Source organism: Notamacropus eugenii, chromosome 4 (genome assembly GCF_028372415.1).
Source record: "Notamacropus eugenii isolate mMacEug1 chromosome 4, mMacEug1.pri_v2, whole genome shotgun sequence".
Classification (NCBI taxonomy): Eukaryota; Metazoa; Chordata; class Mammalia; order Diprotodontia; family Macropodidae; genus Notamacropus; species Notamacropus eugenii.
In genome coordinates, this window is record NC_092875.1 from 466,583,906 (window position 1) to 466,609,233 (window position 25,328).

General features: G+C 38.5%; 1 protein-coding gene and 1 long non-coding RNA gene across 11 annotated transcripts in view; one reads left to right on the forward strand and one right to left on the reverse strand.

Moving 5' to 3' along the window:
* Positions 1-25,328, forward strand: part of ARHGEF28 (Rho guanine nucleotide exchange factor 28) — a 361,347-nt gene that overhangs the window by 192,842 nt on the left and 143,177 nt on the right. For 8 of the 10 annotated variants that reach the window (XM_072606341.1, XM_072606340.1, XM_072606343.1 and 5 more), the window contains 2 exons: positions 3,185-3,237; positions 3,847-3,898. In XM_072606341.1, coding sequence (XP_072462442.1) covers positions 3,185-3,237; positions 3,847-3,898 — 105 coding nt within the window. Of the gene's footprint in view, positions 1-3,184; positions 3,238-3,846; positions 3,899-22,288; positions 24,335-25,328 lie in introns of those variants that run through there. The other 2 variants (XM_072606345.1, XM_072606347.1) reach the window with 1 other exon arrangement.
* Positions 1,305-24,970, reverse strand: LOC140502048 (uncharacterized). Its single transcript, XR_011966491.1, has 3 exons — positions 24,272-24,970; positions 5,912-6,059; positions 1,305-3,217 (listed from the first exon to the last, which is right to left on the reverse strand). It is a non-coding gene; the product is annotated as an uncharacterized lncRNA (long non-coding RNA).

A 25,328-nucleotide genomic window follows, 5' to 3' on the forward strand; every position in this document is an offset into this window, starting at 1 on the left:
TTTTACAGCTGAAGAAACTGAGTCAGTCAGAGGTTTAAATGATTTACCTGGTTCATACAGCAAGTAAGTGTCGAAGCCAGATTTGAACTTAGTTAGGTCTGCCTGACTCTGGCCCACTTAGCTGCCTGTAGGCAATATTTCCCTTATATCTTTCAAGGAATCTTGAATAATTCTGATGTAATGAATAGGAGACACCTTGTGGGAGGAGAGCCTTTAGGGTAGTACATGAATACAGAATCACATGCTTTTAATAACAAACAGTAGGCAGAGGAGAGGGAAGCTGCATGGTATAGTAGAAAGAACACTCCCTCTGCACTCACAAGTCCTGAATTCAAATCTTTTCTCTGATACTTACTACCTTTGTGACCATGAGCAAATTGCTTAACCTCCCTGTATCTCAGTTTCCTTATTTGTAAAATGACGAAGTTCGATTTGAAGGCTTCTAAGGTTCCCTACCAACACCAGATCAATGATCCTATAATCTTGTATTCCCTCTATATCCTTCAGTCAATTGTGTATTTCTAAAAGATGTGGTTCGTTGAAAATATTACTTATGAAAAAGCATGGCTGTTCCACATTAGTAACCTCACATGATGCATGAGTGTCATGTAGGGACACTGTACAGATGGGAAATTCGGCATATAGATAGTTGTTGATGTTCTTTCAGTAGCTGTTTCTTATTAATATATTGGTATGGATAAAGTTGGAGATAGGTTTTCCAAGTCTTTGGTTTCTTCCCCTCTTAGATATCTCATGAATCAATCCCTTACAGTTGTGTTTCCTGTAGTGTGGGTTCTTCTATGGACACTTGGTCTAATGCAGTTCTTTTTTTTTGTTATTGTTCTCTATGTGTTGTTATATCCTATCTCTTAGTACATTTTAGTACATTTGCTACTGTGATGTTAAAGCCCAAGAGTGGTGACTCTACTGTCCTTTGATGGTGAGAATTGTTATAAAAATCTTTGCACATTTCTTCTATTTTTCTTCTGTTTCTGGGATGCCTCCCCTTTCACCCTTCATTACCTTTGGGATGACTGCCTAGACGGCTATCGTGCCAAATTTTCTTTAAAATGTTTTTATCTCCTGCTCTTTTGTTTTGCTTTTTAAGGCAATCTTCGGTTTTCTTTGTTAGATTTTTACAAATGAATTTATAAGATAAATCAGTGCACTTGGCCACCATCTCTCTTTCCCACAAGTAAGTCAGGTGTTTGCTAATTTCAGTGTTTATTCTCTTAGCTATGGTAATTGATTCATATTGGTTAAATTTCTGAATAACATTTTTTGTTTAGTGCCAATGTCATTTCTGCTAGCCATTATTCACTTTTTCTCGTCAATTACTTGTTTAATTTAGGATTTATTTGTTTCCATTGTATGCCAGGCTCTTTTCTCATTATTTATTAAAAAACTTTTTTTTTTTTGAACAAGCCATGATCTGAGTGTACAGAGACAGCTGATTCTGAGATGACTCACATATCAGTAAAGAGTCTTTTTCTGTCTGTTAAAATATATTAAATTTCTTTTCTTGGTGATTTTTAAAAACTTGCCACATATAGTGTAACACTGATTTTTTGTGAAGAAAGCATTCGTGATATAAAGGTGTGAGATTTCTGTATAGTCTCTAGGTGTCTGTCTTATTTCCTCTTCTTGACCCATGCTTTCCAATAGATTTCTCACTATTTAAACCTATTTTACATTTGCATTCAAATGACCACTTATCAAAGTATATTTAAATGTACATAGGACATATTGCAATGCAGAACTATTCTGTAATACTGAACCATTTTCATTAATAAATCCTGAATTATGGCAGAAGACAGGGACACATGGACAAAAGCAGCTCCTTGGGTTTGGGACATGAGTCAGTTAATGTTGACTGTGGTTGAGAAGTAGAGTGGTCAATGCATGTTTGTCGTACCCAAGTTATTTTGGTCAGTGGTTCCTGATGCATAACACTGAGTATTTCAACAGCAGTCACATGCAGCAGTTGACTTTTACAGGTCAAGACTTAATAGATAAATAATCATTATCCTAGTGCCAGGTGGTGATGTGGATAGAGAGCCAGGCTTGGAGTCAAGAAGACTCATCTTTGTGAGTCCAAATCTGGCCTCAGACACTTAGTAACTGTGTGACCCTGGGCAAATCACTTAACCCTGTTTGCCTCAGTTTCCTCTCCTGTAAAATAATCTGGAGAAGGAAATGGCAAGCTACTCCAGTATCTCTGCCAAGAAAACTCCCAAATGGGGTCACGAAGAGTCGAACATGACTGAAAACTGAACAACAAAAATAGTGCTGTAGAGCTGAAAGAAATCTTAGAGACCATCTCATCCAACTCCTTCATTTTACAAATGAGGAAACTGAGTCCCCAGAGGGGGAAATGATTTACTGGCATTAATAGCAGATTTGAGGATTTGAACCAGGTCAAGTCTGAAGTCAGTTAAGTCATAAACTCAATGAGGAAAAAGAAATCTACTTGTTCTTCCCTGCCTATCCTAAATGAGGAACAATTCTAGGAAAACTTGTACTCCAAAAGGAGATACTGGGTGTTTTCTCTTGCTTATTAGTACCCAGAATTCTGCGTCTGTTCCGAGTTCTACTAGAATCTGTCTGGTGTTTGAGCATCAAGTGTAAGGCTAGATGTATTTTTCTTTCACCTTGTCTTTGTAGCTGGTTCTGAGAAGATTACTATAAAGTAACTCACTAGGAGAACAAACCTCTACTTTTTTGAAATGAATCATCTATCAGATATATATGTATAATATTATTATGATGTCTTTGGTGCCTGGGGAACTAGACATTTGGGATTTCCTTCTGTGAGTACTGAGTCATGTCTTTTGATTCTGACTTGTTTTGAAAATTGTTCTGCATGACTTCTTTCTGATCAAGTGCATTTATTTACTTAATGCTCATGTTTTCCTCAGGACATCCTGTGAAAGTTCCTGTGCTTTTGTTTACAGGTTGTCTAGTACTGACAATACAGCCACTCCAGCTCCATTTCTCAGTCAGTTCTCTAGCTTGTTGGCTTGCAAGAAAATACAAATTAAGAACCTACTCAATGCCACATTTTGGGGCGGAGGAAATTGCTTTACACTCCCTTTTAGTGTCCTTTTCTCTTCGAGGAAAAGAAATCAGCAACCACCTGTTATCATTTTTCAGCAAACACTGATGAGAAATATCCATTTTACAGAGCCTGAGAATCTGGTGTCCGGCAAATCACCACCTGAAAGGGAAGATGTAAAGGTAATTATTTTCCCTTTCCTTCTCTTCTGCCAATACCTGAATAGCTAAAACAAGAAAAGTGACATTTGAAAAATATTTTCATGGTCATAAGGAACAACTATTCAGAAACTTTCCCAATTACATTAAAAAAAAGTTTGGAAATTCTTTCTTCTTTAAAATGAGAATCTTGATCCTTCATAATCAAAGCAAATTCTCCTTCTGGGTTGTTTCCTAGGGAAGATAATGCAGAAAATTACTCCCAAATAAAGTTGTCCCTGGAAGATAAGTGTTTGCCAGCATGTGACTGAAAATGAATTTAGATCGTGAAAGTTCTTTTTGAGGACAAAATAATCTGTGGGAAGCTTTAGAATATCCCTGCATCCCCCAGGATATTATCCATTTCACGCTTTCAGCTCTTAAATATGAGTCCTTACATTCAACCCAGCTAGATGTATCCCAGACTGATTTTGTGTTTACATATGCTATTATGTTAGTAACCTGTTCTCTAATACTATTTTCTGGAGGGGTTTATGCAGGTTTCAAAATGCAGGAATAATTATAGTGCTAGTGTTGTAATTTGTAGTTTGTATGTAAATGATGTGGGAAAAATTCTTTCTGTTTTTTTTCCAGTGCTTCCCAGATCCTATGGTGCAACTGACTGAAAATGAAGATGTGGACTTTGGTAGGTACTTAAATGTCACTTCCCATTGTTTTAATTGGTGCTGATATAAAGTTTTAGATTATGATAGTTCCATATTTGTTGATGTTCAGTTGTCTTCCAGTCATGTCTAACACTTTGTGACCCTCTTGGGGTTTTCTTGGCAGATACTGGAGAGGTTTGCCATTTCGTTTTTCAGCTCATTTTACAGATGAGGAAACTGAGGCAAACAGGTTTAAGCGACTTGTCCAGGGTCCAGAGAGTCAGATTAACAGAGTGTATAGTATATAGGAACTCCATATGGGATATACTGTCCTTTTTAAAGCATCACTTAGAGTGGAGTTTTGCCAGGACTTTCTCCTTGTGTTGCTTATTAGGGTTGCTTTTTGACAGCAGAGGCAGCAGAATAAGCTCTCCCACCTTCATCAGAGGGCTCCTGAATAAGTTCTTGGATGTTTGCTCTAGACTTTTGGAACAAACTAGTGCCAGATGCCTAAAAGGTGGGGTCATGGCCCTACTCAGATTTGACCAGACTGTGGAGATTACAATCTACTTAGGAGAATCCTGGTTTAAATACTTTCCATGTCTTTCCGTGCTATCTCTTTCCTCAGGGTAGTTTCTGTTTCTCTCTCCAGCCCCTTCCCCTGGTTTGTCAGGTTCCTGTTGAGGGGCCTGAAAGGGGTCTATGAAGCTGTCTATGGAATTGGAGGCAATGATTAATAACTACCCTAATTGCTTGGGCACCAAAGTGTGTGAACAGTTAGCTTTATTGCAGCAAACCCTTGAGGATATGGTTGGATACGACTGATGAATTCTGTCAATATATAAGTAAAAGTATGATAGGCTCTTGCTTTCTTATTCATGAAAAAAGTAGGGCATCAAAATCCAATCAATAAATTTATTTGAACTAAATGAACTACTGAATGACAACCACGAAAGTCATTCTGCTCTGGTCCATTTCTAGTCTCCGAGAGGGGAGCTGAGAGTGGTGACCAGGGTGAGTCAGTAGCTAAGGGTGGAGGAGCTTCCACGGATGAGACACTCAGAGAACAGCAAAACAAGGAGGTTCACTTCAAGCTACGTGAGTGCCTGAGGGCCCTTGGTGAATTTGGCAGACGTGTTGGTAAAAAAAAAAAAAAATCAGTTCGGAAATCATAAAGTACAAAGCAGAACAGAGAGGAAGTACACACAGTGGTGGCTAACTCAGCTGCTGGTCCTTGGCTATCAGCCAGAAGCAGCTTGGACATTTCATTCTTCAGAAAATATCATAGTCATTAGAGTAGGAACTCAGATTGGCACCAAAGGAAAAAAATATGCTCTTTGGGATGAAAAGAATAATTTATTCATAGGGATGTATAGTGAAGAGGAAAAGGAAAGCCAATGGCCCAAACATATATGGCTGTCATGAGTCACCAGTGTCTGAAGCGTCGCTCTTACTCACATGTACAGGATGTGTAATCTGTAAATTGCATCATGCTCCAAGGAATGGTGGTTTTGAAGAGTGTTTACCAAGACAGAAGAGGGAGGGTGATGTTTATTTGTGAAAAAGATGAAGTTATGAGTCGATTTTTAATTTGGGTCTAAATAAGCGATTATTTTCATAACAGTTTCCATGTTTGAAGTAATAACTGATATATATTTTAGAAACTAATTGCTATGGTGCATTCTCCACTTAGCACAGTGCTGGGTACATTGTAAATACCTAACAAAATGGTTTTTTTATTCATTCCTTGATTCTTTGTCATCAGTAGCAGCCTCTCACAGACAGACTGAAATGAGAGATTTAAGAGAAGTGATAAGGGCCTACAGTAGATATGTGACATTGATCCCCAGACTAATGAAAGAAGGAAGTAAAGGAAAGAAGCAAGTAGGTGCCTGCCATGTGCCAGACGTGGCACTAAGTGCTTTACAATTATTACTTCATTTGAGTCTCACAACAACTCTGGGAGATAGGTGCTTTTATGACTCCCATTTTACAGTTAAGAAAACTGAGACCAACAGGGTTTAAGTGATTTTACCCAGGATCACACAACTCACAAGTATCTGAGGTCTTCCTGTCTCCAGGAGTGGTGCCCAGTCCACTGTGCCATCTACTTGCTCCAATAAGAAAGATACAATATTGTCTTGTGATGGCATCTTGTTTTGGTAGCACATCTAAGCTGTTGATATTTGAGAATTCTCCCACCTGAAATAGGTAAAGAGACAGCCTGGTATAATGAGTGAGGAAAATACAGTGGTAGGAAGATAAAAAGCAAAGATTAAGTCTCCAAAAAAAAAAAAGTGATCAGGCCCAAGATGGCAGAGTAGAAGGACAGATCTGCTGTAGCTCTCCCACCATAGCTCATAAAATACTTGTAAAAAATGACTCTAAACAAATTGTAAAGCAGCAGAAGCCACAAAACAAGAGAGTGAAAGATATTTCCAGCCCAAGGCAGACTGGAAAGCTGACAGGAAAGGTCTATTGCACTGGGCTTGAAGTGGAGCATAGCCCACTCAGCATGGACAGGACTGGAGCAGGCTTCAGGGCACGGAATCATGGGCAGCAGCTGAGGTTCCCAGATTTCTCAACCCACAAACAGCAAAGACAGCTTCAAAGGTCAGTGAGAAAGCTCTTTCACCTGGGGGAAAAGGGAGCAGGGTCTGACCCTAGCTCTGACCCCAGGGCAGTGGAATTCATTATAGCAGCATCCCCTTTTGAAGCTCTTGGCCTAAGGACCCTGGGGGAATCAAATGACTGAGCTACATCTCAGCCCTGAGTGGCAGTCCTGGATTGAGAAATAGCACTGGCCTGGTGGAACTGGAGGTGGTTGTGGAGAGGGAACCCTACTCACAGATCCTGGGCAGAAAAGCTTGTGGTTGCTTCCAGACCTGAGTGCAGGCCAGGATAGGAGTAAACTCCTCTCCCCTGATTGTGCCACCTTGGAGGAACTGAGCACTTACAGGTCCCTAGACTATACCTTCCATTTGATAAAGGACCCAAAAGTCAGGTAACTGGCTGGGAAAATGCCTCAAAAAGGGAAAAAAAATAAGACTATAGAATGCTACTTTCTTGGTGAACAGGCATTTTCTTTCATCCTTTTGGATGAGGAAGAACAAAGCATACCATTAGAGGAAGACATGAAAGATAAGACTTCCACATTCAAAACCTCAAAAATAAATATGCAATGGTCTCAGGCCAGGGAAGAGCTCAAAAAAGGATTTTGAAAATCAAGTAAAAAAAGTAGAGGAAAAATTGGGAAGAGAGATGAGAGTGATGGAAGAAAATCATGAAAAGCAAGTCAATAGCTTGCTAAAGGAGAGCAAAAAAAAAAAGCTGAAGAAAATAACACCTTTACAAATAGACTAACCCAAATGGCAAAAGAGGTCCAAAAAGCCAATGAGGAGAAGGATGCTTTTAAAAGCAGAATTAGCCAAATGGAAAAGGAGGTTCAAAAGCTCACTGAAGAAAATAGTTCTTTAAAAATTAGAATGGAGCAGATGGAAGCTAATGACTTTATGAGAAACCAAGAAATTACAAAACCAAAAGAAAGAAAAAATTGAAGACAACGTGAAATATCTCATTGGAAAAACAACTGACCTGGAAAATATGTCCAGGAGAGACAATTTAAAAGTTATAGGGCTAACTGAAAGCCATGGTGAATAAAAGAGCCTAGACATCACCTTTCATGAAGTTATCAAGGAAAACTGCCCTGATATTCTAGAACCAGAGGGTAAAATAAATATGGAAAGAATCCAGTGATCACCTCCTGAAAGAGATCTGAAAAGAAAAACTCCTAGGAATATTGTAGCTAGATTCCAGAGTTCTCAGGTCAAGGAGAAAATATTGCAAGCTGCTAGAAAGAAACAATTTGAATATTGTGGAAATACAATCAGCATAACACAATATCTAGCAGCATCTACATTAAGGGATCAAAGGGCTTGGAGTATGATATTCCGGAAGTCAAAGGAACTAGGATTAAAACCAAGAATAACCTACCCAGAAAAACTAAGTATAATACTTCAGGGGAATAAATGATCATTCAATGAAATAGAGGACTTTCAAGCACTTTTGATGAGAAGATCAGAGCTGAATAGAAAATTTGACTTTCAAACACAAGCATCAAGAGAAGCATGAAAAGGTAAACAGGAAAGAGAAATCATAAGGGACTTACTAAAGTGAAACTGTTTACATTCCTATATGGAAAGATAATATTTGTAACTCTTGAGATTTTTCTCAGTATTTAGGTAGTTGGAGGGAATATATACATATAGACAGAGGGCACAGGGTGAGTTCAATAGGAAGGGATATCTAAAAAAATAAAACTAAGGGATGAGAAAGGAATATCTAAAGGAGGAGAAAGGGAGAAATTTAATGGGGCAAATTATCTCTCATAAAAGAGGCAAGAAAAAGCTTTTTCAATGGAGGGGAAAAGAGAGGAGGTGAGAGGGAAAAAGTGAAGCTTACTCTTATGTTTAACTCAAGGAGGGAATAACATGCACACTCAATTTGATATGAAAATCTATCTTACACTACAGGAAAGCAGGGGAAAAGAGGACAAGTGGGATGTAGGGGATGATAGAAGGGAGGGCACATGGGAGGAGAGGGTAATTAGAAGTAAATACTTTTGAGGAGAGATAGGGTCAAAGGAGAGAATAGAATAAATCGGGGCAGGGTAGGATGGAGGGAAATATGGTTAGTCTTTCACAACATGACATTTTTGGAAGTCTTTTATATAACTGCACATATATGGCCTATATTGAATTGCTTGCCTTCTCAGTGGGGGTGGGAGGAGAGGGAGGAAGGGAGAGAAGTTGGAACTCAAAGTTTTAGGAACAGATGTTGAGAATTGTTTTTGCATGCAACTGAGAAATAAGAAATGCAGGTAATGGGGTATAGAAATCTATCTTGCCCTACAAGAAAAGAGAGAAGGTGGGGATAAAGGAAAGGAGGTGTGTGATAGAAGGGAGGGCAGATTGGGGGATGGGATAATCAGAATGCATGGTGTCTTGGGGTTGGAGGAGAGAGATGGGGAGAAAATTTGGAACTCAAAATCTTGTGGAAATGAATGTTGAAAACTAAAAATAAATAAACATACACATTGAGAAAAAATAAAAAAAGTGAAGAGAGAGACTGTATGCTATAGGAAATTAACTGGAATATTTGAAAATTTTACTGATTTGATTTGAGTCCTAGTTGCAGAACAAGATAAGCATCCCATTTCTAAGGTAAACAATCTCCGAAGTAAACATTCCATCAACTCTTATTTTGAAATATTAAGTCTAAGAATATTCAATTTAATGTTTGGTTTGAGGCTTAAAATAATAAAGATAAATGGGAGTGCAATTTGTGATGGTTTTCTCCTCTTTGTTAACTAGTTTAAGTATGTGCCACCCTCCACCCCTGAACCCCTCACTGTTCACACCTTGCCAAGCCCCACCCCTGAGTTAACCCTACCACCCACCCTTTCTCCTCTTACTTATAGACTGTTGATGTCATTGGAGAAAGTCACACCACTGGACTGTAACTGATCCATTACAAATAATATGAATTACGCTCTTACTACTACAAGATAATTCTTAAACATTGATTCTCTGTCTCCCTCTTCACAACTAGTTTTCCAAACCTTTTTCTCCTTAAGCCTCCTAAACTACCTCTTTCCTTTCAGTAGAGGAAGCACATATTTAACAGAGAAACAGGGGCCATCTTCTCCCATCTAAGAAAAGCATTTCCTGATCCTCTTCATTTTTAGGAAGGAAGGAAGGAACTAAATATCACTTATTAAGTATCAACTACGTACCAGGCACTGGGCTAAGTGCTTTAGAAATATTATCTCATTTGATTCTCACAATAACCTTGGGAGTCATTTGCTTTTATTATCCCCATTTTATAGTTGATTAAATTGAGACAGATAGAGGTAAAGTGACTTATCCAGGGTCGTCTAACTATTGAATTCAGATCTTCCTGACTTTAGGTCCAATGCTCTATCTGGTGTTCCCAATGAACCACCTCTTCTGTTCTGTCATTCCTTAAATCATATTGTAGCCATTAATTTGTTCAAATGTTTTTAGTCTCTTTCCCCCTAGAGAATGTACGTGGGGTCAAGGGTCTGTTTTGGGGGCTTTTGTCTTTACATCATCAGCACAGAGTCTTGCTTATAGTAGTGGATCAGTAAGCACTTATTTAATGGAATAGAGGAGTAAATTTTCAGTGAATTAAGAGGTGTGTAATGTGGTTCTCATAGATAATCATAATATGTCAGTGTGAATTAGTGCATGGTTGGAGTGGGCAGGCAGAGGGCAAGGGCTGAGGACACAACAGTTGACTTTAGAGACCATAGACTAAAATTGTTCCTGACTGGAATTTGTCTGCCACACACTTCTTGGCTAAAAAATGTTTTTCATTTACTTAGGTGTAGAAAATAGATACAGTAGGAGGAGAGTTGTTGCCTGGATGAGTTTTGTTGGTGCGTTTGGTTTTCCAACACACACTTTTGTTGTGTATGAAGTTGAAGATGGGGAGGAAGAATTAGATGCCTGATAACATGTAGTGACCTAGAAAGAAGGAGAGTGGAAGAACCTCATTTGCGTGATTGACGTTTTCCATTGTGGGAATGTGAGATCCATGCCAGGAGCATGCAGTTAGACTAGAAGAGAGAAAATGGTATAATTCATCAGCCTGGGATCCATGATAATAACAACATATTTACAGAGTACTTGATGGCTTACAGATACTTTCCTCATAACTCAGAGAGAGAGAGAGAGAGAGAGAGAGAGAGAGAGAGAGAGAGAGAGAGAGAGAGAGAGAGAGTTAATTATTAGCGCCATTTTTAACAGATGAGGAAATTGAAGTTCTTAAAGGTTAGTGACTTGCCCAGGGTCACACAGCTAGTGTCTGAGGTAGAATCTGAACCTCAGGGCTTCTGACTCCAAATCTCTCCTTTCTTGATAGAGTAGGCCAGGGGTAGGAAACCTGCAGCCTCAAGGTCACATGTGGACCTCTAGGTCCTCAAGTGCAGCTTTTTGATTGAATCCAAACTTCACAAATCTCCTTGATAAAAGGATTTGCTTTGTAAAACTTGGACTCAGTCAAAAGGCTGCACCCAAAGACCTAGAAAGCCACGTGTAACCTCAAGGCAAGCAGTTTCCCCATGCCTGGCTTAGGCCATCACAGATGAATATGCTTGTAGCAACTCCTTCATGGATTGTAAACCGAGGCTTGTAGGTTGCTCTATACATGTGTCTCATTGCCTTACACCAATTAAAGCTTTAAAGTTGTATAAACATGATGTCATCCACAGAGGCTCACCACAAATATAATTTTAAAAACTTTTCATGATGCTTATATTAAGTAGATTTTATAGAGAGGTTTGGTTTATACATGTGGCTTGAATCAGACTGCACCAATTTCCTTTTGATTCCCTATCCCATTGAAACTTTGTGCAATTAATTATAGATAATATGGAGCAGAAAACTTCTGCTAGTTGTATGGGCTGGGAATAGGTTTTAGGGGCACCAAGGAGAAACATGAATACATACCTAAAACTAAAGACAAAAACACCCTGAGCACGTCCAAAAAAGCCATTGGACTGATAGGGAAGAAAGGGAGACAGAAACACACAACAGGATGTCACGCTCATCAGATTGTATAACTAAGAAAACACAAATTTTCTTTGTTTTATGCACAACCAAGAGAAAAATATCCTCCAAACAGGAAGAATTTTTTTTTAAGTAAAGGGAAACTTGTAGAAAAGAATGGAAGAAAACCCCAGATGAAATAGCCTTATAATACCAAAGACCATGTCATAACAGTGGTTCAAGTAACGTTAATGATAATAACAAGAAGAGACAGTTCAAGTTGCACGTAATAGGTTTGCAGTTTCATGTGCAGTCATCTTTTTTTATTATTCTGTTTTATGGAAATGCTGGTTTTATTCGATACATTTTTAAAAGCCCCAAATAATAAACAATTCACATTTCTATAATACTTTAATTTTTATGATCCTGTGAGAATCAGGTAAAATGGTTAACCCCAATTTTCAGGTGAGAAAACTGAGGCTCCAACAACTTACATCACTTGTGTAGGGTCACATGACTAATCAATGTCAGAGTCCAGATTTTGACCCAGATTTCTCCTGACTCTAGTTCCGTATGCCGCTGCTCTTCACTGTCTAAACTGTTGGTTCTGTATAAGAAAGTTTAAGCAAATCATTTTCTACATTTTTATATCTTTACCTGGCAGTTGTGATATAAGAGCATGAACTTCCGAGAAAATCTGAGGAGGAGTGATAATTGAAAGCATTTATAATTTGGCATATAATCAAGTAAACAAGCCTAATTGGGTCACAACATTTTTTTCTCTTGTATCAAAATAATGTTTGTAGATGTAATGAGAAGATTATCATGCTACAAAAGCTTCTAAAAGTCTTGTTCCCAATCGCCTGTGAAAATGAAGCTTTTGAAGTGCCTCACATACATTGGTTTCCTTATTTCTTTAATCATGATTAGAACCTGAAGTTTATTAGATCTTAAATTCATTCATAGTGGTTTCCTTATTTTGCTAATTATGTTTTAGAACTGTAGTTTATTCAGTCTTAAAACTATAGGACTTGGAACATCGGGCCTTCAGTTTTTATCTAAATGATTTCCCATAGAGCCATCACTAGGAGTTTTTTCACTTGGGGTTAAAAAAATATTGTGGGAAGGGTTGACTGTTTCCAGGTGAACTCACTCATCTTTGTTGGTGTCCTGAGACAAATCCCCATTCACCCCAGACAAATTCGGGCTCTACTTACTCAGGTATCTAGACTGAAATCTAAAAAGCATGACTTAGGAGGGTTTTTTGTTTTTTTAAAGCAGGGGTAAAAATCAACAAAACCCAAGCTCAAATCTTATCTTCCTGAAAGATGACAATATTTTCTCACTGAATTGTTCACGGATCTTTTCTTTGTGCCCCAAGATATAGAAACTTTCATTGGATTCTCAACTTTTTGGTCTCAGTTGGCCCTGCTTAGCAAACTAAAATTCACCAAGGATAAGTTTTGAAGTTAAAATGGAAGGGGAAATCCCCCATTAAAGACCACTGGAAATGCAGTGTACTATGTGCAAATTCTGGCTCAAATTTTTTCCCTTTTGTTTATTTTAAGTTGATTTTCTTGTTGTGGTTGGTGAGGTTCTTAAAAAAAATATTTCTTTTGGTAGAAAACATCCTGACTTACTGGAAACTTTCTGGCCATCATGAAACATAATTTGGTTCTCTTATGATAAGTGTTCTGCCTTTTTATATTTACTGTGGTTTCACTGTTTGGGGAAAAAATCCTTCTTGTAGAATAAGCACAAAACAGTTTTGAACTGGAAGCTTGGGATATATTGGAAAACATTTATCAAATGAGTTGAAATAATATCAAATGTAGATGAATCAAATAAACAGAACAGTCCTGAATCGGGCTCGGCTGGGACTTCTAAACTGTGGGGCCGACTTCTCGTGGGTCGTAGCAAAGAATATGTTATATCATAGGCACTGAGACTAGAGCTCTATCTGATGCTTAGATGGATATAGAGCTTTGCCTTTTGGGCACTTGCCAATGGGCTTCGTTAATGAGCCTATTCTGAAACATTATTGATAAGTGGCTGACTTCAGTGTTAGAATTTTGTAACTCAATTCAGTTCAACTCAAGAAGCATTTTTTAAAGACCTGCTATGTATTAGACAACTAGGTGGCTTAGTGGATAGAATACCAGGAAGACTTGAGTTCAAATCTGGCCTTAGATACTCGTTAGCTGTGTGACCCTGGACAAGTCACTTCACCCTCTTTGCCTCAGTCTTCACATCTGTCAAATGAGCTGGAGAAGGAAATGGCAAACCATTCCAGGATCTTTGCCAAGAAAACCCCAAATGGGGTCAGGAAGAGTCAGATATGACTGAAAAACAAAAGTGTTGGGCATTATGATAGATGCTAAAATACAAAGACAAAAACTACATGGTCCCTATCCTCAAGGAGCTTATGTTCTACTTGGGGTGAAAGGACGTCTTGACCTCCATTTTTATCAAAGGACTAACCTACAAGACGTGTTTGAACAGCAGGCCTTTTGGTCACTGCCACAAAACTGAGACCTAGCATTTGCACATGTGCCAGTGCATGCAGACCACCCCCCAACCTCACCCAACAACAAGTAAGTGAAAATAAAATCTGTTGTGTTTGATTGCACTGGTGATATAAACGTGGTTTGGCCAATGCAGTGTGGGCAAGATACAGATTGATGATGGGCTCTTGCAAAATAATTCCTTTATTTGCCTTCAGTGAGTCTCCTGATAAGTAGGAGAACAGAGAGAAAAAGTTGCATAGTAAGTTATCTCGATTTATTGTCATGGGAGATTTTTTATAGGAAAAAGTGGATTCTAATTTGTTTTCATTGATGGTGATGGAATGAATGGAAGTCCATTTCAGCTCAGTTCACCCAGCTTAGACTATTGGTATCATTTCTCTCAACATGTTTGTTTGAGAGATATGGAGAGTAGGCCTGATTATTTTTTTAAGGCTTTTATTTAAAAATAACCACAAAACTCTCAACTGTTTGGGCCTTACTTGGATTAAAAGGCTGAAGAATAGCCATAACAAGAGAAAAAATCAATGCTAAATAACTACTTTTTGGACTATTTTTGATCCTTCCTCCTTCCCCTTTATTTTATTTTATTATTATTTTACAACAGGATTTATCTAAAAAAATCATAGATAGATTTCAGTCTGTGTCAGTGGAGAGAATTTTCACACCAGGAATTCACCTCCCTGAGAATATTATGCCTCCTTTGTGGGTTCATGACTGTTTTTTTCTTCGTTAAAAATGGGAACTTTACTGGATAGCTTTTCTTAGCTATCGCCCGCACTAAGTTGGGCTTCAGATATAGTTACCTGCACAACCAGGGCAGCCAGTGATAGAACTCTGAGCAGGAAATGATCTGTTGTTTTCTTCTAACTTTGTAAATGGGTAGAAAAAGAAAGAAAGGGAAGTGGTGAAACTGAGGATACTTACAACTTGGGATGAACTGTTGGGGCAAGTTCTCTGGGTTTTTAACAATGATTAAAATGTGTTCTTTAAATCAAAAATATGTCACAAAGTTGTCCTTGTCCCCAAACATGCTTCAGAGTCAGGGGAAAATAGATTTCACTTTCTAACATTCCTATGAATAGGAAAAGAATTTTTGCTATCATCTAGTCAAATTCCCTCATTTTTCAGTTGAGGAAACTGAGGACCAGAGAAGTAAATAACTTACTCAGGGTCACATGATCAGTATTAAACCCCAACTATGTGATGCATGCTTGATAGATTCTAGGGATTACACTTAAGTAGTAAGTGGAAAAAGGCACGATCTGAATTCAGGTCCTTTGACTCCACATCTAGCTCTTTCACTACATTGCCATCATCTCATGTGATTGATGTCACTGCTCAGAAAATTGTTATCGGTCACATAGCACATTTCATACCTGATTTGGTCCATGGGGTAATTTTATTATCTTCTGCATCATCTTCCTTTCTTTCCTTCTACCCTGACCCATATATAGATTGACTCGTGCTAAATGAATGATAGAAGATTACATCTGGGCTCTTAAAACTTGCCCTCTCATGTAATTCTCACATATAATTCCCACCTCCAAAATAGCTTCATTCATTCATCCCCTATCTGTCAGGTACCTACAATGTGGTAGACGCTGTGCAAGCTGTTATCACTGCAGAGACAAAAGATAAGATTGTCTCTGCCCTCAGGAAGATTATTTTCTTTGGCTTATGTGGAATGAAAACTCCCTTCCTTTAAAAAGGTTCTTTATTCTGACATTCAAATTAATTTTTAAAATCGATGTCAAGCTTATCTAAAGAAAAATCTTGTGGTAACTATGGCTATTAGAATGTGAAATGAGAGTCTGAGGTATGAAAAGAATTTCAGAAATCTTGTTTATGGAATTTGTGTTTAGAAACTTGGAATTTTATGAATAAACACAACCAACCTCTGATGTCATGGTCATCCCAGGACTTAATACACTCATACATTTGTGTACAGGCACATGCAAGAATGATGTCGATGAGATTTCTGGGCAGCAATTTAGTTGACTGTATAAGTTTATTTGCATGGGTTCAACTAAAACTTTGGTTAGCTTTCCTTACTAGGTAGCACAAGTGCTAACAATTTATTGGTATAAATTTTCTTTGTCCTTAAGAGTGCCAAATTTGGAAGAAAGTTTTATATTACACTGCTTCTCATCTTTAGATTTAGCAAAGAAGTAAAAAGATTATTCAGCAGCTTTTAAGACTCCAGTAGAAATATAGAAATATATTTTATATGGTTGTACATATGTAACATTTAAAATTCTTACCTTTTTAGAGGAGAGAGAACATTTGGAACTCAAAAATGTTTTTAAATGAATATTAAAAATTATCTTTACATATAATTGAAAAGAATAAAATATCATTTAAAAAATATTCTAGTAGACAGCTTTGTAGAGCTATCACATGCGCTATGCTGGCCTTCGGATGTAGTTACATACAGAACTAGGGCAGCCGATGATAGAACCCTGAGTGGGAAATGATCTGTTGTTTTCTTATAACTTGTAAATGAATAGAAAAAGAAAGAAAGGGAAGTGGTGAAACTGAGGATAACTGGGGAGGAGCCACTGGGGCAAGCTGTCTATGTTTTAGTGCTTTTTGTGTGATCATGTAGGTTGTCAACCCAACCACTGAGATTTCTACTGGTCTCCCTTTTGGAGTAAAACCTTCCTCCCCTCTGACTATTATTTAAAAGTTTAATTGATTCCTTTCCTCTTTTTGTCCTCTCCTCTCCTTCCTTTCTTCTCTTCTTATTTCTTGATCTGTCTCTACTTCTGCTACTGAACCTTTCCTTATAGTAAAGAAAAAACAGATAACCATAATGGACCAGGAAAACAACTGTCTTGACTCTGTATTCAAATGGATGTACAGCTTTCCATCTCTTCCACCTTTCTTACTGGAGGAGGGAAGTATATTTTATCATCTGTTGTCTGAAACTGAGATTTGTCATTCCAATGAACTTGATTTCCTTTCCTCTCACGTCAGTGAGACCTTCTTAGTGGCACCAGCCCTTAGGGTATATGTTGTGAAGATCAATTCAATTATTTTTGCAAGCATAATGAAGTAATAAAATGGTTAAAAGTTTTACTAGTTCCCTCAAGGTAACTTGGAAATTTCATATATTTTAGTATTTTAAAAAACTCAGTTGGGGTCATGAATGGTAGCTGAATTCTGCCTATTTAATTCAGTTGATAAATCTAATGTGTGTATTAACTTCTTCCTCTGTGTTGAAGGCTATGCTAAATGCAACTGGAAGTTATGAAGTTGAAATAAGGCACTGCCCTTACTCTCATGATCCCTGCAGTCATTAGTAAGTCACACAGACAGAAACCTATCTAACTTGTGGGCTACCACCCTAAGCTCTGGACTTGGATAGGCAGGTCCAATCTGGAAGGGCCATAGGAAGGTTTCCATTTTGATTTCTCCCAGAGTTAACTTGAAGAAATCTGCAAAGTAGCTCATGTCTAGGTTCTCAGAGGTAGAGGAGAGAGTGAGGCTGACAACTTTGCACAGCTCTGCCTCACTTAAATCCAAGTCAAGGCATCATTCTTGGGATGTCATTGATTCCCTTCAAGTAGATAGATAAAAGGTTTCTTAATAAATTAACTATTGTAAGCCATGAATACCCTCCAGTGAACTTTCCTTTTATCTGTTTCATACTGATAGTTCCTCTTAAACCTCCTAACAAGTTCCATTGCTGACCCCTGACCCCATCCAGTTGATTATCACATATGTCTCTGTGGTCCCAAGGTATTGACTGTGAACGCCAGTGGTCCTGCCTTCAGGGGAGTGAGGTACCTCTTAGGAGTCATCTTAGATTTTATAGACTGCCAAGAATTCAACAGTTTCTACCCATAAATAAAAGAGATAATTTCATCCTACCTATAAATCCATTTAAAAAACAATTTTTACATTGAAAAGCTCTATATAAAATTCATTTGCATCTATTTCAGTTTTATTTAGACTTTTTTTGGTCATGAAATTTTAAGGTCTACTGACCTGTTTTGGCTCCATTCTGTGCTGTTTAAAATAGAAACATATGTCTTATAAACTTTGAGGTTAGGATTAATCTAAGATTGATTCCACAGTGGACACAATAGTACATAAAGTGTGGGGGGCCTGCAGTCGGTAATACTCCTCTTCCTGAGTTCAAACTTAGTCTCAGACACTTCCTTGCTCTGTGACCCTAAGCAAGTCACCTAACCCCGTTTGCCTCAGTTTCTTATCTATAAAATGGACTGGAGAAGGAAAGGGCAAACCACGCCAGTATCTTTGCAAAGAAAACCCCAAAAGGGGTCCCAAAGAGTCAGACACAACTGAAACAACTAAACAACAGTAACAAAGAATCTGTTCTTTTAAATTCCATTTCTCTTTGAATTCAATTTATAATTTTTAATCACTTTTTTTCCACCAAAAAATATTTCTTTGGAAAAACAAGAGGATGAAAGAGTCAATTATCAGATGCACTTACATTGAAAAGTAGATTGCTAAATGCAGCTGAATGCGGTTTGATTTCAGCTTGGGGTCACAGAGAAGCACAGGAATGGAATGTCTGAATACCTCTTTTCTATTGCATTTCTGCCATTAACCAGGTGGACAATTTTGAGCACTTAATTCCTTGGAGCCTCAGTTTCCTCATCTGTAAAATGAAAAGCCTGCAGGAAAAGTTTATAAAGGCCCTTTAATCTTTCATTTTTATTCCATTTCCCCCTCTTTGTTCTTTCATAAGGTTAAGAAAGATGCCTAGAGGAAAATGAGAACCCAGTTATGTTTTAAGCACCTTCTCAATCCTTATTATCTTGTAAACATGTTCTCAAAATCATCTACTCATGTACAATATAGAAGGTGTATAAATAGGGATGGATTGTGGTACATTCAGTTATAAAGGCATATGATTGTAAAAAGCTATTTAATGAAGAGAGAGAACAGTTTATCACCATGCAGAAAGAGCTAATCTCCCTTAATTAGACCATGACAAAGAAATTGGAAGAGGGGTGGGCCTAAATGACATTCTCACTGTGCTGGGGAGAGCCAATACAGCCTTGCTTAGAAAGAGCACTTAGAACATGTCAGAAGGCTAGGTTCAAGGCCTCATTCTGCTACTTCTTGGGCGTGTGGTCTTGGCTAAGTCAGCTCCATTCCAAACTCTGCTATGTACTAATCACTGGTTGTTGTTGTTCAGTTGATTCAGTCATGTCTGACTCTTTGTGACCTTGGCAAAGATACTGAAATGGTCTTCCATTTTCTTCTGTAGTGAGAGGTTAAGTGACCTGTCCAGGGTCACACAGCCAGTAAGTGTCTGTGGCCAGATTTGAATTCAGGTCTTCCTGTCTCTAGGCCCAGAACTCTCTCAGCTGAGCCACTTATCTGCCTCCTGGGCAAACAGAGGTTAAGTGACTTGCCCAGAGTCACACCTCTAGTAAGTATCCGAGGCCAGATTTGAACACAGGAAGATGAGTCTTTCAGATTTCAGACACTTGTCATTGGTAGTATGAAGTACAAAATGAAAGTCCTTGGCTTCAAAGAGGAAGATAGAATATGTACCTAAGTTGAGTACTGAAAGAAAATAAAGAATCTTAAAGGTGGAAATGAAGAAGCATAAGGGGAACGCCAGCATAGATTCATGGAGGCAGAGCTTCTTAATTGATACATCATTATATGAAACACAATTATAGATCATAAAGCAAGTTTGGGGAAGTTGCTTTACCTTTCTAGAGGCAGCTGGGTGGCTGGACCTGGAATCAGGAAGACCTAAATTCAAATCTAGCCTCAGACACTAGCTGTGTGACTCTAGGCAAGTCATTTTACCTCTATCTGCCTTAGTTTGCTCAACTGTAAAATGGGGACAATAATAGCTACTCCCTCCCAGGGTTGTTGTGAGCATCTAATAAGGTAATACTCCTAAAGCATTTTGTACAGTCTGACAGATAGTAAGCCTTTAAATCCTGTTCCTTCCTGTTTTCCTTCCTTCCCTTTTTCCCTTCTTCCATCTTTTCTTGGCCTGATTCCTTATTTGCTAAGTGAGAGGAATCATTTCTAAGATCCTTTTCGTTTCTGATATTCTGTGGTCCTGTGGTACCCAAGCTATCCATTATTTTTATGATATATAAATCTTTAGAAAATCTTAATTGCAAGAATTTTTCTCAGGTGTTGAACCTGGTTTCAGGATTATGTAAAATTTTAATTACTTTTGGGCTCACAAAGATTCTTAGAGTTTCCACCCTTAGGAAGGAGAGGAGCCAAAAGTCAGTGCTCTGACATTGGTCATAATGTTACTGATCTGGATTATATTTTCTAACATTTATAATTAATTTGTTGGGATAAAGAAGTCATGCTAAGGAAACTCCCTCTTGGAATGAGAATCTGAAATTGTCCTACAATTTATAGCCTTAAAGAGTTGCCCAGGCACTGGGAGGTTAAGTGATTTATTCTCCCAGTTTGTTCAAAGGGATCGATTTGCACTGAGGTCTTCCTAACTTTGGAAGCCATCTGTACTATGACATGATGCCACTGCATGCACACATGCACACACATACACACTTACTTGCACATGCACACCTACACGCACTCATACATATATTCCATGTATGTATTCATATCCATACATTCATATGTACCCTAAAATTGCAATGAAAACCCTTCTCTATTGCTGAGTGACTGGAACACTTGCACATATTTCAATCTACCAGTAAAACTATTACTTGATAAAAAGAATTCCTTTAAAAGTCAGTGTGATTGTAAACTCATAAAGGTAGGATTTTTTGGAGGGGATAGAGGAGGATCAGTGCTCGCTTTAAATATAGTGCACACAACTCTGAAGTGGCTTCATGCTCTCTTAAATGTATAGCCATGAGTTGACTGCTGCCTCATTGAGGTTTTATGTTAATTAAAAGTATTTTACAAATATTTTCCTTACCCTGATCTTAAAGATCCTTTAGTCAAACGTCATCATTTTATAGATGCAGAAACTGAGACTCAGACAAGTTAAGTGCTTTATCCAGAGTCATCTTGCTAGTCAGTGACAGAGCTCTTCCCATTCTCAGGCTGGCCTGTTCTCTGTCTGTTACATTACATTACATCTTACTTGATATATCATAATATGAAAGGCATTTAATATAACTTATACATAATGTATATAAATATACATGTGTAAATATAAACCATATATAAGATTTTACAATTCTTTTCTAGGAAGAGGAATTTTGGGTAGAGAATTGCTGGAACCTCCACCTTCCAATATAATATCAATAACTGATAATGATATTAATGTCAAATTTTCCACAGTTAGGATCATATGCTGCTCTTCCTTAGAGTAATTTCAAGCAGGTAATAGATGCACTGGGATGAACCTAGGTGGAAAGTTTACACATAGAACCAAAATAAGGCTTCTGAGAATCAATGGAATTTTCATGGGGATTATTATATTTTGTGGGAGCTGCTTTTACTTGGGGATACTGAACAAGTCTTGATAGATGACTTAGTGAAGCTGTGCTCTTTTGGACCTCTGTTTAATAAAATCAATTGTTTGCCTGACATCTCAGGCAGATAAAGGAACCTCAGTCGTGGAACTGGTCCCTAATCTGAAATTCTCCTTATAGCTCCGAGGACTTAAGGCAAGTGTGCTTAGTAGTCATTCGCTGTTTACCACCTCTTGTAACTACTGAGTATCCCAATATTGGATTGGTTGAGGACTCTATAGTCTAACATCCTTTCTCAGCCTCTAAGGTTACCCTAACCCTAACATGACAACACCTCCTGTGAGTCTGGAGATGCAACAGTTCCCCCTCCCCCTGCCCAGTTTTCTTTTTGGGTCCATGGAAATTCCTTTGGACAGGATTGTTCAAGTTACACAGGGCTGCTTCTCATGTCATTTGGAGTACAAGAATGAGACTGAGGGAGAGCCTGGTTTAGCCCTTGTGTATGTGCGAGAATAACATGTTCCTGTCCCACTTGATGTACATGAAGCTTCGAGCTGGAAGGAATTGATTCTCCCATTTTTGTAGGTGAGAAAATTGAAATCTGGAGAGATTCAGTGATTTATTTGTCTCTGGTCAGATAGTCATTTAGGTAGTCAGAAAGAGAATGTGCAAAAAATAGGACATTTATCAAAACGGAAATAACTTCCCATTAAGTTGAAATTTTATAACAAACTGAGCTCTTGATACAGTTCTGATTTGGATTAGAAGTTAACGTTGCTCTCCAACTGCTGGCTGTGCTGATGCAGCAATCATGACTTCCTCAGTTTGTAACATAAATGAAGTAAAATGTTACTGAACACATGCCACCATGATCCAACTCCCCATCGATTCACTTCATGTGTTGTCATCTTTCTGAATGTAGCAAACAGACTAGGAGAAAAAGTCATGAAGTTCAGCTTTTGAATAATTAAAAAAAACAATAAAGTGCTGCAGAAGAGATAATGAAAAATGTCTCCTCTTTCATGGCAGTGCAGTGAAGGACTGTGGGACAGAATATTGCATCCATTGCCAGATTATGGGGATCAGTGGCTAGAGCTCTGAGCCTGGAGTCAGGAAGTCCTGATTCAAATCTAGCTCAGATAACTTATCAGCTGTGTGACCTTGGGAAAGTCACCTAACCTCTGTTTGCTTCCGATTTCTCATCTGTAAAAAGGGGATAATAATATCTCCTTCCTCCCAGGCTTGGTATAAGGACAAATGAGATGATAATTGTAAAGCCCTTAACACAATGCCTGGCACGTTGTTGTTGTTCAGTTGTGTCTGATGCTATGGACCGTACTGTCCATAGGGTTTTCTTGGCAAATACACTAGAGATGTTTGCCATGTTCCTCTCCAGTGGATTAAGGCAAACAGAGGTTAAGTGACTTGCCCAGGGTCGCACAGCTAACAAATGTCTAAGGCTGGATTTGAACTCAGATCTTCCTGACTCCAGGCCCAGCACTCTATCCACTGAGCTATCTAGCTGCCTTCTGGTGCCTGGCACATATAAGTGCTATATGAATGTTAGCTGCTTTTGTTATTATTATCATTAGCTCTCAGTGGAATGTTTTCACATGATCTTCTTTCTTTTTACCCAGGAATGATTCAGCCTGTAGTGGGGCAGATAGCAAATCATGAAAAGATAAAAAATATCCATAAAAATACATTATAACCCACACATAAATTTAATTTCCAGGACTACCTAGGATTTACTGGAGCATCTTGGGTTGTGACATTTTTGTAAAGGACTTGGTAAATCGTCGCCTGTGGGAAGCATCTGTATTTGGAGAACGGGGAAGTTAATTTTGTGGGTGAAAAGATGTTGGGGGAGGGGATAAGAGATTCTGACTGATTAATTACTGGTGAGTTGTTCAGGAAGACTGTAAGGAGGGATGATTTGTTGTAAATTAGTCACTAGTTTTTTTTGTTAAGGACTGAAAGTTTAGAGCTGTGTTGTAAAGGTGCCAGCCTCACAGCATCCTTGTGATGGATGGCCTTCCTCAGTGATAAGTCTAAGGAGAATACTCAAATCCAACACAACATGTGCGGCTGGAAGATGCCTCTAATGAAATCAGTATTTCTTGTTGTAATGCTGAGGTTTTCTGCCCTTTAGGTTTGAAAAGCTAGGGAATCTGCATTGTTAGGCAGGTTATCGGTGCTTTCTCAGCTGCCCGATCTGAAACATTGCCAAGGCTGTTCATACTAAGGAGATACATAACCCGGCATGCAACATCAAGCTTTCTGTTTGGATCTACTGGAAGAGCTCAAACTTTTAACCTGATGTTGCACAGGAAAAAAACCAAACCAAACCAAACAAAGCCCCCAAACCATTTTTTCCTTCTGAAAAATGATACTGTTGTCCCCCAAGCCCAGTGAACCTCTCATTTTGAAGGTGTGTTTTGTTTTGCATTTTTTTAAACAGTCCTCAAAGGCTCGATTTCTTAGTCACTTTCAATCCTGGCTTCCCTCCATGATTCATTTCCATTTTCAGCAAAGAGAAAAGGTGAGTTAATGATTCATTTGCTCCCACTGACCTCTTGAATAACTGGGCTGTGATGTATCCGTGGTGCTTCTAGTTTTCTCTTTCTTGGGCTCTCTCTCTTTAAAGAAAAAAAACCCAAAGGAGCCAAACCTCCTCCTAGTTTAGCTTTAATATTTACAGGCTGCGCTTGTCTACATGCCTGGACGCCCGAAGGGAGCATACGTTTTACTGCCTTTCCCTCCCCTGAGTTAGGGAGCTATTTGATCGTGCCCCATTCCTTCCTTGACTTTGCTTCCCACTTAGACTTGACTGCCTTCAAGGCTGCAAAGGGCTTCCAGAAGACCTGCTGATTGAGCAGAAGGGATGGATTCAGATTCGGACTCACCTTTTAATTACTCGTGGCCTTCATTTCCTAAAATGAAGATTCGAAGAAGGGCATCCCGACAAGGTACATGACTCTGTTGTGTTGCTGCTGCTGTGGCTTCTTCTTACAGATTAAAGCCAAGTTTTCTGGCTCATTACACAGGTGTATGGGTTTGTAGGTAACTACTTTTTATGCAACACATTTTACGTAGCCTGTTGTGATAAGCTGTATCACTGTCCTTTCTGCTTTTTCCCTCTTGTCCTTGGGATCAGCATCGGATTCCTGACCAATTAGGTCAGGCATTTATTTAGTGCAACTTCAGTTGCTTTGGGTTCTGGCACAGTTACCTAGGGGGTTGTTGAGTAAGGTTTTTAAATTTTCCCTACACTAATGCCTAGACAACTTTATGTGGACATTTAGTACTTAAGCTCTATGAGATTTGTATTTTAATTTATAATGTGAATTGTTAGCTTTTTTGGTTTCGAACTAAAGAAAGTTGTTGGATCTGTCTGACCCATATGCCTTTGGGAATTGTACAAATGTTGTGAGAAGAAGGAGAGCCTTACGCAAACTTCAATAAGAATTCATCCGGCTAAGAAGTAGTGGATGGAGATGTATTAAATACATCATCGTTGAGTATCTTTTAAAAAAAGCCAAAAGAACAAAGAAAAACTTACTTGAACTGTAATAAGCGATGGCGTTTACACAGCTCTTGAACTAAGTACAAACCACCTTTGTTGTAGTCCAGTCCTTGGAAACCAAGCATGAGGTGTGGGGGGAGGGAGGAGAGAGGAGTGTGGCATGTGGTAAATAACCTGTTTCTATTATTATAGACTGGCAAAGCCATGGCATAGTCGATAGGTTTTGGTTGCTTTAGGGGGTTCAGATGGAAGCCTGGAAAGTTGCTGGAAAACTTTTCCTTCCCTTTTCCAATGGAAATATTTTTGTTGTACTTAGAATCATAGAGTTAGAGAGGGAAGCCATCAGTCCAAATCCCTTGTTTTGCAGATGAACAAACAGACGCCTAGAAGAATTAGGGATTTGGCCAAAGTCACATAGGTGGCAACCGATAGAGATG